Here is an 11,301-nt window from a genome sequence, read left to right on the forward strand (position 1 = left end):
TGAGCAATTTTTTCGCCCAGGGAATCTTTTTGCATTAACAAAAGAGATAACGCACTGAAAGCCAAATTTGCTGTGCATTGAGAAAAGGAAAAAAAAAAATCAAATAGGTGCGAGCTGCCATCTCTGCAATTCTCTGGTACCGGAGCCGGCAAATTGCTTGCAGGTGTATGGAGCAAGCTTGTCAATGGCCGGGCCTCCAAATTAGCAAATGCACAGCATCGAAGTAATGAAGACAGACTTAGCAAAATTGCCAAACAACAGATACCTCTTTAATATCTTCTCTCATACACACTCGCTCTAAAAGGACTAGGGGTGGGGGTGGAGGGGTAGAAGCAACAATCCCCAGCCCCCTCCTCGCTGGTCTTGGGTTTCATAAGCCTGGGACTGAGTGGTCCTGCAAGTAGTAGTCTAATTGTGGAAGAACGCAGCCCCTAAATCTAGGCAATACTTTCAAAATATAAAATTGGAAACATGTTTATGGTTCACGGCTTTCCTTCATGGATTACTATGTTTTATTTTTATTTCCTTCTTTTTGAGATCTGCACCTGGGCTGGGTCAAATGGCCCTTCAACCCTTTCTATTCTGCACGAGTTTTAAGAGTCACAAAAAGTTTTAAAATTCCCCCACCTATATGCACAGAAGTGTGAATTTATTCTTAAAGTCATTTGATGTAGAAATTAACTAAATCTCTTCCCTTGAAGAAACTGTCAATTTGTCATCTAAGGAAAGGTGATCTGGGTGCTGGATATAGCACCTCAGATACTTGATCCCGAGAAAAACTGGGAGAAAAGAAGCAACTCAGGTCCCCAGGTATTATTTTTATCCTGCTATCCATCTCTTTCACGCTGTATCTTTTAAAAACCAACTTCAGAATTCTCTAGTGTTGGTCATCCCACCGCCTGGGTTAAGCATCCTGAAATCAAAGGTTAAGCGAACTTTTCTGCTCCCCGTCCCACGCGACCATGGGAACCTCCATCAAATGCAGTACAGAGGGTAAGGATGTCTCCCTCCCATGACTCAAAGAAATCCTCCTCCGGTCCCCACTTCCACAACAAACCCTATCTCCAGTGTCGACTGGCGAACGGCTCTAAAGGGTGCCTTCCCCAGGCTCAAGAAACATGTCACCCCCACCCACTCCCTTCCTACCCCCACCCCCCGCCCTCATTCCCCAACCTTCAGGGATTAACGCTTCCTAAAACATCAAGTGTTTTTATAAAAAGGAAAAAAGTAATCCTGACATCGCTGACAAGAAGTTTTGATGGAAGAATTAGCTGGTGCATACATAATCACTCCCCCACCCTCCTACTCCCGGAGCGGGAGCCGCCGCGGCGGGCGCAGCGCAGCCTTCCAACCCTCTGAAAAATGAAACCGGTTTCCACCCTTACCTTCTTCAGTGTCAATTTCAGATAATCTGGACACAATCTTTGCTACATCAAATCAAAAGTGTCGAAGGCGGCTTTTGGCTGGGAGCGTGACAGGAAAGAAAAGGCAAAAAAGAAAAAAAAAAGGAAAAAAACCCCCGAAAAATAGGAAATACAAAACCGACCAAACCAGAGCAAAACAAAATCAGAAAACCAAAAAGAATCCCCCAGCCCCATCCTTCTATCCTGAGAGTAAAGAGTGGAAAGAGGTCCCTAGGACCAGGCGCTTCCGAGCGCCGCAGGCTTTTTGCAGCTCTGCGCTTGCAGAATAGGACTGAAATTTTCGGCTATATAGCCTCTGTCTTTATAGCTGATGAAAAAAATTGCAGATTATTAGCATAAATGTTTACTCTTCATTACGCTGATGACATTGTGCACTCGAGATCTTGGTAATCTTTGGGAAAATTATGAGTAATTTTTAAAAATTTTAAAGCAGCAGCAGTTACCATGCAATTCAGGCTAATTCTGCGTAGGCTCCGAACGGATATAATTATCGAGGAGTCAAGATGTTATGCTAAAAACTATGCATTGATATTCCCATTTATTATGTACATACAACTTTGACAATGTTGATGCTTGAAATAGCAGGAAATTGTCTTGCGCAAAAATTACAGTCCATATTAGGACATCTGAAATTGCGAAGAATTATATAGTAATTGCAGGCTTTCAGATGGGAGAGCCAGAATGCTCAAACTAGTGCAAATGTGGATAAAATTACAGATCAGAGCAAAAATTAGGGAAAAAGGGGGTCTGGGATTTTTCAGGTTGGCTATAGGATTCCGGAAGTGTCTAATGCCACATGATTGCTGCAGCTTTAGGGGAGACATTCATGCCTCAAATAGCGCCTTGGCCAGGGTGGCTTTAATTGAATTTCTTGGGCTTTTTCTTTTAATAGGGGCAAATGAGAAAATTGGCCACCCAAGGCAAATTTTCACTGTTCTCCCTGTGAACATGACGGGAAGACAATCCCTTTCTCCGCGTGCCTGCTCGCCCCAGGTTGGATGCCCCAGAGGACCCGGCCCCCACCCTAAATGCGGCAACTCAGCAAGAAAGGGACTGAGCCGAAGCCCCCCCCACACCCCAACACCTCTTTCTTTCTCTTTCTTTCCAATTTTCCCCTTCCCTTTCCTTCGGCCCCTTTCCCGGATTCTTGCAAACCTCCTCCACAGTGCAGCTGGATAGGGTCCTGGCATCTGCAGGCCCGGCCCAGGGGGCGAGGGCGGGAGAGGGGTGCGGGGCAGTTGGCTGACTGAGGAGTTGGTGCGAGGCGGTGATCACCCCAGGATAGGGTAGGAGGTGCCGCCCAGTGCCGGCGAATAAGAGCCTGCTATTTGGAGGCTTTGGGACGAGGAGGGAAGGAGCTGAAGGTCCTTGGGGCCCACTCCGCGACCGCCTAGGCTCTTCTTTGATCTCTACCGCCCTGAGATAGCGCTCCCCCAGAAACACACACTCCCCACTTGGGCAGCGCTTCTCTCGGGCGCAGAGATACCACCGTGCGACTTTAAGAAGCAAGGCCAGGGCAGTGGAGGGATGGGGCGGGGCGGGGGCTGCCCCAGAGGAGGGAGCAACGCGGCGGCTCCCGGCGGGAGAAGCCACGGGAGCTCGGTCACCGCTCGGAGCAGTGGGGACTCGTTTTGGTTCCAGGGCCAGACGTCCTCATTGTTCTGGGAGAGGCGATTTCATCCCTAAGGATGTCCAAGACTCCTGGACCACAAAAAGGAGGGGAGGAGCGGGAGTGTGAAAAGCCCGCCATGTTTGCTCTGTGCGGGCCCCAGTCCGCCCTCTGGGATTACCCCGGCACGCTCCAAATCCGGTCCTTCCTCCCCCTCGCCTCTTCTCCTTCCCCTAAGTTCTAAGCCTCTGCCCGGGCCCGCCTCATGGAGCTATTCTCCACCTTCCTTGGCTCCGCGCCCTCTCCCCCAGCCCGCCAGTTCCTAGCGCTGGCCGGAGCCGACCTGGGACGCAGTCGGTGGCACCAGGACTCTGGAGGATCCCCCAAACGGGCCTCCGGAGAATCCTCGGAGCAGCCCGAAAACTGCTAAGACACTGGGGTGTTTGCGGTCAGGCCCCACACGGAGGACGAGCGAGGAGCTGGAGCCCGAGGCGGCCCCAGGGAGAAAGGTCTATCTAGAAACTGTGCCTACGTTCCCACGTGGAGGCGCCTAGGGGCTGCTCCTCCAAGACCTGCCTGCTCTTTCTTTTCTTGAAACATATTGTCTCCCCCGCCCCGCCCCTCCCGGCCTCAGGCCCCAGGGCGGAATGTAACATCTTGTAATGTGGCAATCACTGCCAAACCCGTCTCCACGAGGGGCACTCCCGCCAGGGGTGCCTCGGAGGGATGTGGGGCCTCCGCGTCCGCCCTGGTGGTGCGGTTGGGGAGCAGGGGCCGGGGCAGCGGGTAAGGCTTAGGGGGCAGATCCCAGGTGGGGAGGGAGGACCCTGCGTGGGGGAGGCTTCCCCGGGGCTGTTTTGAGTGTCACGACCCTGCGAAAGCCCGCCAGTCTTTGGAGAGCCTAGTCGGACAGGGCCAGGGGCGCGTGTAACTAGGACCGCAGGATCGCGCCCCACCCGCTGGCTTCTGGGGGCCCCAAAGTGGAATGCAAAGGGACCTGCATTTTAGGAGGAAGAGAGAATCTGTAGCTGCATTCTCAGAGAGGTCTCTGACCCTAAACAGGTTTAAGCCACTGGTGGTCGCTGTTCCCTGGCGGGAGAGGAGCCGGCTTGTGACTTTTGAGCGAGTGCTTGGGGTCAGGACCGGCACGGGGACACCGGGGTGGGGGGGGGGTGAGGTGTGCGAGTGGAGAGGTGCGGCTGGGTATTACGGTCAGTGAGAACGGCTTTTTCTGAAAGGCAAGGAAGCCTTCTGCTCCTCGACACCGTTTTCCTTCTTGGGGGCTTCTAACAGTGGAGGGGAGCATTCGACCCCTTCTGCACTCCTCTCTTCCCCTCTCCCCCTTTCTGCCAGAGAACTGTTTGTAAACAAAGCTCCAGTCTTCCCGCGCTCTCTCCGCCCGGGTCAAACCTGATACTTCCCCCAAACTCGCCCCATCAGTCTCGGAAATCCTTACACTGGACGGATATTCACAATTTTCACAGTCCTGAAAGAAGGCCGAGGGGAAGCCTCCTAAACGGTCCCACATTGCAGCCGCACTGATTAGGCCCGGGATCCGTTCCCTTTCTTCTCTGCCGTCCCCAGACCGGGAGCCGCGGGGTGGGCGGCGGGTCCTGCGGCAGGGGGAGGGGGATGTGGCTAAGCCTAGCAGAGCCCCCGGGGCGGGGAGGGGTGGCGGGCGGCCAAGAGCGCGCCGAGGGGTGGGAGGTGAGGGGAGCGGGAACGGCAGGAGAAGGGGATGCGGGCGCGTCCCGGCTGCCTGCATCGAGAATTGGAACTCAGTGCCAGCGCTTTGCCGGAGTTCCGAGCACCCTTGCCAGGAGGTGGAGCGGAGAGGGCCGGGCATCCCTCATTCCTTGGCTTCCCTCCCCCTGTATCCCAGCGCTTGTCATGTCCTGTCTCCGGCCCGATATTTCACGGGAGCAAATGGAAGGGGATTACAATGAAGATTTATGTGTGTTCCGAGCACGGCTGGTTTCCCAGTGTAGGGAGCCGAGATCGCTGCTTCCCATTTCGATTTTTCATTCGCGCTTTGGGGAGCGCAGTCGGGCGCGGGGGGAGCGTGTCTGCGCGGCGGCGGGCTGATCACAGGGCTCCGAGTCTTCTGGCAGGCAGCGAGACTGTGAGAAAGGCTTGCCAGTGCGTCGCCCCGGGCGGGGCTGGAGCCGGCCCCCGCCTCCCCCAGCCCGGCTTTGTTTCTCCCCTAGCTCAGCCCTCCCTGTCCCCGCCCCCTCACTTCTGGGACCCGGGCGCATCCTCGCTCTCCCTACTCTTTGCCCTTCTCCTTGTCTGCGGAAACGCCCCTTTCCTCTGGCCTCTGCACCCTCCTGCCCTCTGCTTCGCGGGCTTCCAGGGGAATGGCGCGCCTTGGCCGTGCCCGACCTCGCCGCCGCCGGGTGCCAGGTTCGGTGACTCCGGCGAGTCTGTGGGGCCTTGGCCCACCCCGGTACTGGGGCCGCCCGCCCTCCCGGCTCCCAGGCTCGCTCTTGCCAAGGCCTGTTGCGTGATTCCAACTTGGACTGACATTCCCTGCCCCGGGCGCTCCGGCGTAGGCCTCTTAATCATCTTGTCTGCTGCAGATCCTCGACACCAGCCAATTTACTGCCCCGTCTCTCCTCGCTGGTTTCAGGAGGGGGAGGGGAGCGCGCGCAAGGGAGGGGAGGGCACAGTCAACCGCAGGAGGAAGGCTGGCACCAGCTACTGGCACTCAAAGAAAACCATGGAATTTGGAGCTGGAGGGAGGGGGAACAGGAATGCGGGTCTGCTAGGCAGCGGCTGCTTGGGGAAGCCAGAATCGCAGGGTCAATGGGCTTCAGCCTAGGCCTCCCTAGCCTGGGAAAACAATGCAGGAAATGCAAACGGACACTGGATTGTGTGATATCCCTGCCTTCCCCAGAGCCCCAACTCCCTGACCATACTCTGTTGTAAACCAGACTCCATGCAGGCCCCAAAACAATCTGGCCAGAAAAGTCAGGATTCCTCTCAGGATGATGCCACTGGGCCTCGAAAGTCACCCTGTCCCGTGTCTGGTATGTGGCAGAGGTGAGTTGAAGACGCACAGCAAGGAGGGCCTGAATAACCACCCTAGAGGAGAGGAGGCCTGGATCCAGCAAGAAGGGCTCTCTGGCTTGCCTCAACCTCTTCTCCAGCAGAGGCAGGTCCCTTCAGAGGGGATGGCTGAGGTTCAGGCTCCCAGGTAAGAAGCTGCCAGAGCTCTCCCAGCCTTAGAGTGCCGCTCTTCTGTGCAAGGTGAAGTTGGAAGGCCTCAGAGGGGTAACTGTGGGCCTCATCATCTCAGGCAAAGGTAAAGTCTCCCCGTTTGGGGGCACTGAGATAAAACAATATACTACTAACAGCAAAAATTTATTGAGTGCTTACCATTTGCCAGGTACTACTGTGTTACATCATTGCCTCATTAAATGCTCACAACTCTGAGATAGCTGTTATTATTTCTCCTATCTTATAGATCTGCAAACTGCAGCACAGAGAGGTTAAGTAGGTAGCCCAAAGGCACACAGTCAGTGATTGAAGCCAGGAAGCTTCCAATCGTAGGCCCCAGTGCTTTCAAGGAAAGGGACTTTCAGTTCAAGCCTGCATTACCCACCTACCCCTGGCCTTTGCAGGAAATGCCAGAAAGTAAGGTCACTTCCAAAACTGGAAACTAGTTTGGTGGGACCCAAGGCAGAAAGCAGAGCTGAATGATGTGTGCACCTTTCCCCTTGGAGAGTGTGAGGTGGAAGGATGCCACTCCCGCAGCGATGTGCATTAGTCTCTGCGTGAGTGTGCATGAGTTTGTATATCAGTGTGTGCATGAATTTGTCAGTGTTATGTGTGTGATTCAGTATGAGTGTGTGACTGTGTGTGGATGAGTGCGTGTGTGATAGTATAGATGTGCCTGTGAGAGAGTCACAGTGTGTGATTGTATGTGTGCTGGCGCAGTCCTATGCGCCGGGGTCGCCCTGCATTCCAGAGCAGCCAACCGAGTCTCCCGAGAGGGCCTGTGTGACTCAGTGAGCTCTCGGCTCAGCCAGCCCCAGAAGGGCCGCTGGGCAAACAGAGGGGAGGGTCCAACGAAGGGGTCTGACCCGGGCTTCGGCAGCGTTCAGGCTCAGACTGTAGGTTCCCCGCGGCGGCTCGCTTGCATTGCCTGGCTAGGACCCCGAGCGCGGGGGCGGCGGAGACCGCCCAGGCGCGGGGCGGTGGCGCCGGCGCCGGAGGGGCCCGGCGGGTGGGCGGAGGCTGGAGTCGCCCGGCGCTGAGTGACTCACCACGCGGCAAGCTGGCGAACCCCGCACCGGGACTCCGGTGGGGGCAGAGGGTGAAGACTCTGTGGGGGCCAGCGCCGAGCGCGCCTGTCCTCGCATCGCCGCACCTCGCCGCACGCGCAGCCTCCCAAAAATGTAAATATGACTCTTGGCTGACCAGGTTCCCCGCCCTGGACAGCGGCTCGAGCTTCCAGGTCGTGACACCAAGGAGAAAGCGCACACATCCAATGAAAACAATAATTTATTTAAATAACTCTTCATATTGTAAAATCAACATTAAGAGCATGTGGTTTTCATAATAAATAACCCCAAAATACCTTTCAAGAACAAAGACTTTAGGATAAGATAGAACAAATCCAAATCAGTAGCTTAGTTTGAGAAAATTTTTCAAAGGGAAAAATAAAAGGGAGGGGTTGCTGAGGTCGCTGCTAAACCGCAGTTTTCACAAGTGGGGATTTACAAAAAAGTCTGAAAAGATGAGTATTTTTATACAAATAAATCAGTGGGAAAATCTGCACAGACACCTTTATTTACAAACTCTATGTCGAAGTCCAGGCTAATAATCCTGAATAGGTTTTAAAAAAGATAATTTAAACACATTTTTTGCAGTGTCCACATATTAAAAAATCATTTTTTTCCAACATCAAAATGAGGTCATCCGCAAAGGCACCTAAACTTTTAAAAAAATAAAAATAAAAAAACTCCACTGGTGATGGATAAGGAAAGAGCTAAGGGAGCGTTTCTGGGGGAGAGCTAAGGCGGGGAGGGATGGGGGCTCCAAGGGCTGGAAACGCCAGGGCAGAAAGAAAGCGGCAGGCCTCCCGGGTCAAGGGGGCGTGTTGGGGAGGGCGGGCAGGCAGGACCCCCGGAGGTCAATAACCCCAGCGGACTGGAGCTGAGCCTGGGGGCTGGCGAGGAGAAAGGAGCCTCAGAGCGCCCGGGAAGCCTGGCGGGGGGGTGGGGTGGGAGGCGTCCCTCTCTCGGACTCAGCTCGCGGCCCGCGGCGAGGAAGGCGCCGGACGGCCTCGCCGGGCGGGGAGGGGAGGGAGGCAAGTCTGGGGCGGGGCTCAGGTCGGAAAGGCTACCGTGGCGGGCGGCCTTCGCTAAGCCGCTGCCGGATTCCTCCGAGAGAAGCCTGGGGCGCGAGAAGACGCCTTCCAGTTCCCGGCCGCGTGGTGGCCGCGCGCGGGAGCAGGGCCTGGGGCAGGCCACCCCCCGCTGAAACCTCTGGGAGGGGTGGGTGGCGTCACGGGGCCAGTTGGAGGGACCCTCTGGCTCTGGGGGCGAGCCCTGAGGATAACAGGTCTCGGCGCTCTCAGTCTCTGGCTCAGTCTCCCTGGGGTTAGAAAATCGTCCCCGCGCTCACTGGGGCGCCGCCGCCGCCGTGGTGCTGGTGGTGGTGGTGGTGGTGCGGCTGCGGGGTCTGCGTCGGATGCAGCAGCGGCGCCGCGGCCTGCAGGTGTGAGCCGGAGCCCGAGGCCTGGTGGTACCACGGGTAATTGCCCAGAAAAGCTGAGGCCGCGCTGCTCGGGCTGGAGCCCGAGCTGCCAGCGCCGCTGCCGCCGCTGCCCGGGCCGCCGCCGCCCCCCATCCGCTGTGGCGCGCCGAAGTCCCACGAGGCCGGCGCCGAGACCGGCGGCGAAGCGCAAGGTGGCGAGGCGCTGGCACCAGGGTGCTGCTCCGAGGGGATCTCACCGCTTTTCCACATCTTCTTGAACTTGGATCGGCGGTTCTGGAACCATATTTTGACCTTTGCGGAAAAGGGACCCGAGCATTAGTGGAGGAACGTTGGCAAGGGGCAGGAGAGGGGAGGAAGCGTAGAAAGACCGCTGGTGAGAGGTGGGCACCCAGCACCCTGGGCAGGTAAGCGGATCACGTGCCGAGGCCTCAGAGGCTCTGATGGTTCCTACTCCATTGGGAGGTAATCTCGAAAAGCCCGGGACTGTTGTTGTTTGTGCGCTGTGATGATGGTGACAGCGGGAGGGGGTCGGGAGGGCCAATTATTTTGCCCGCTTAATCAGTAGCGCGGAAAGACAACGTGGTACAGAAGTTCTGCCCACCCTGGTCCTTTCCTTTTCTTACACGCGGCGGCCCTGTGAGAGATTGCAGCTTTGGGCGAGGAAGTTTAGGCTGCCCAAGGCGCGGGCCCCGAAATCCTTAAAATTACTTTGAAAATACCTCTAAAAACATTGTCCTGAACCCGCCTGTTTCCCGGCCATCCCAGGCCAGCGCCCCCCTCGTTCCTCCCAGGCCGCGAGCCCTCACCTGAGTCTGGGTGAGGCCCAGAGACGCCGCCAGCTCGGCTCGCTCGGGCAGTGCCAGGTATTGAGTCTTTTGGAAACGCCGCTGAAGAGCCGCCAGCTGGAAACTGGAGTAGATGGTGCGGGGTTTCCGGACTTTCTTTGGCTTCCCGTTCACTATCCGGATTTCAGGCTCTAGGTCCTCTTTCTCTGCAAAGAAACGCAATCGTGAGAACCGCGCCACCAGGGGAGCCCAAGGAGGGCCCAGCTTGGGACTTGGCTTGAGCCGGGAGGCGGGTTCGGCTGAGGCGCAACTTTGCAACCCAGCGATCCGCGCCGCCACCGAACCCGGGAGCTGGACCCTCCAGGAAAGGGGCCTGCGCCTCCAGGCGCATACTGGAGAGAAAGGAGAAGCAGGTGGCAAGGAAATGAGGCTACCGTGAGGCATGGACGGCGTGCCCACTCGCCCCCCGAGGCCACCCAGTCCCACCAGCTGAGCACCGAGGGACGTACCCGGTGACCCTCGGCAGACTGGAGGTTGAAGACGGTAAAGGGCGCGGGGCGGGGGGGGAGCAGGCAGTGTGAAAGGCCAGGGATCCAAACACTTTTATCCCACCCATCCCATAACGAGACCGACTTGGTACCCTTGACGCCAGCGTTATGCATACCAGGTTCGTTGTTGGCCGGGGATGAACTGGTCCCGTAGGGCGCGTAGGAGGTGTAGGCGGCGGTGTAGCCCAGGTCGTAGCCGCTCTTGGCGGAGTAAGGGACGTTGCTGAGGCCACTGGCGTGGTACTGGTAGGAACCCATGTGCGCGTAGGGCGAGCCCCCGCCGCCGCCGCCGCCCGCCGGGTGCTGCTGGTTGGTGTAGTAGCTGCTGTCCGTAGCTGTGGACACCGGGAGGGTGGGCGACTCCTGGGGCTTGTGGAGGCTGCTGCCGTTGCTGCCGCCGGGGCCAGCGCCGCCGCCGCTCGGGGGCTGCTGGTGCTGGTGGTACGTGCTGGAGGCGGTGATCTGGGTCGAGTGCATATCAGCCACCAGACTGTCAAAGACTCCAGTCATCCTGGCCCGGGACGGGAAAGAGCAGGGGTGGCGGGCGCGAGGCGGGAAGCGAGGCGCCTCCTCTGTCTCTCCCTGTCCCCTCCAGCAACCAATGTAATTACGGGGCAGGGGGGGAGGAGGAGGGAAACAAGAAATGCGGCAACGGTCTACGCAACTCCTCCTCCGGGGGGGGCGATCACCGTGCACCGCTCGGGACAGCTGCCGCCGGCCGCATCCTCTCGGCCCGCTCGGCTCCTTGCCCAGCGCGGGCTCGGGCGGGGGGCGGGCAGTGGAGGGGGCAGGAGTGGCAGGGCCAGGTCGGGGCTCCGGGAGGCGGGAGCAGGCGAGCAGCAGCCTGGAGCGGCTTTACGATTGTCTGCGGGGCGGGCTCCTGCAGGGTGGGCATTTAACACTCGTCACGTGAGCGCAGGCGACGTCACCTAGCAACAGCCAATCAGAAGCGCCGGGCCGCGAGGCTCCGGGCGCCCGGGAACGCCGGGCGGGGCCGGGGGCGGGTGTCGCGCGGCCGGCGCTGCGGCCGCTGCGGTCGCGGGTGCGGACAGGCCGCTGCGGACTGTGAGCAACGAGGCGAGGGGCTGCGGGTAGGGCGGCGGGCGGTGGGGACGATGCGGAGTCAGGGTGGCCGGCGGCAGGAGGACAGAAGGCGTGAGGCCGGAGACTGGCATTTCTTTCAGAGGGAGAAGAAATAAGGTCTCCCAATC

At 57.9% G+C, this 11,301-nt stretch overlaps 1 protein-coding gene across 1 annotated transcript; it reads right to left on the bottom strand.

The window, feature by feature from the left end:
- Positions 1-7,521: 7,521 nt before the first annotated feature.
- On the bottom strand, positions 7,522-10,918 carry DLX2 (distal-less homeobox 2). Its single transcript, XM_004428186.3, has 3 exons — positions 10,207-10,918; positions 9,564-9,748; positions 7,522-9,048 (listed from the first exon to the last, which is right to left on the bottom strand). The coding sequence occupies exons 1-3, from the start codon at positions 10,598-10,600 to the stop codon at positions 8,641-8,643; spliced, it is 987 nt and encodes a 328-aa protein (XP_004428243.1). The 5' UTR covers positions 10,601-10,918; the 3' UTR covers positions 7,522-8,640.
- Between the last annotated feature and the right edge of the window lie 383 nt (positions 10,919-11,301).

The sequence above is a fragment of the Ceratotherium simum genome, chromosome 9, assembly GCF_057802395.1.
Source record: "Ceratotherium simum simum isolate JZ-2026a chromosome 9, ASM5780239v1, whole genome shotgun sequence".
NCBI lineage: Eukaryota > Metazoa > Chordata > Mammalia > Perissodactyla > Rhinocerotidae > Ceratotherium > Ceratotherium simum.

What these genes read in the sequence shown, in the direction of transcription:
- DLX2 (XM_004428186.3), bottom strand. Translation starts at nt 10,600, where the DNA reads ATGACTGGAGTCTTTGACAGTCTGGTGGCTGATATGCACTCGACCCAG. An exon ending in CCCGGCCAACAACGAACCTG is followed by an intron (nt 9,749 to 10,206) that starts GTATGCATAACG and finishes GTTTCTTTGCAG; the next exon opens with AGAAAGAGGACCTAGAGCCT. An exon ending in TGGGCCTCACCCAGACTCAG is followed by an intron (nt 9,049 to 9,563) that starts GTGAGGGCTCGC and finishes TTTTCCGCAAAG; the next exon opens with GTCAAAATATGGTTCCAGAA.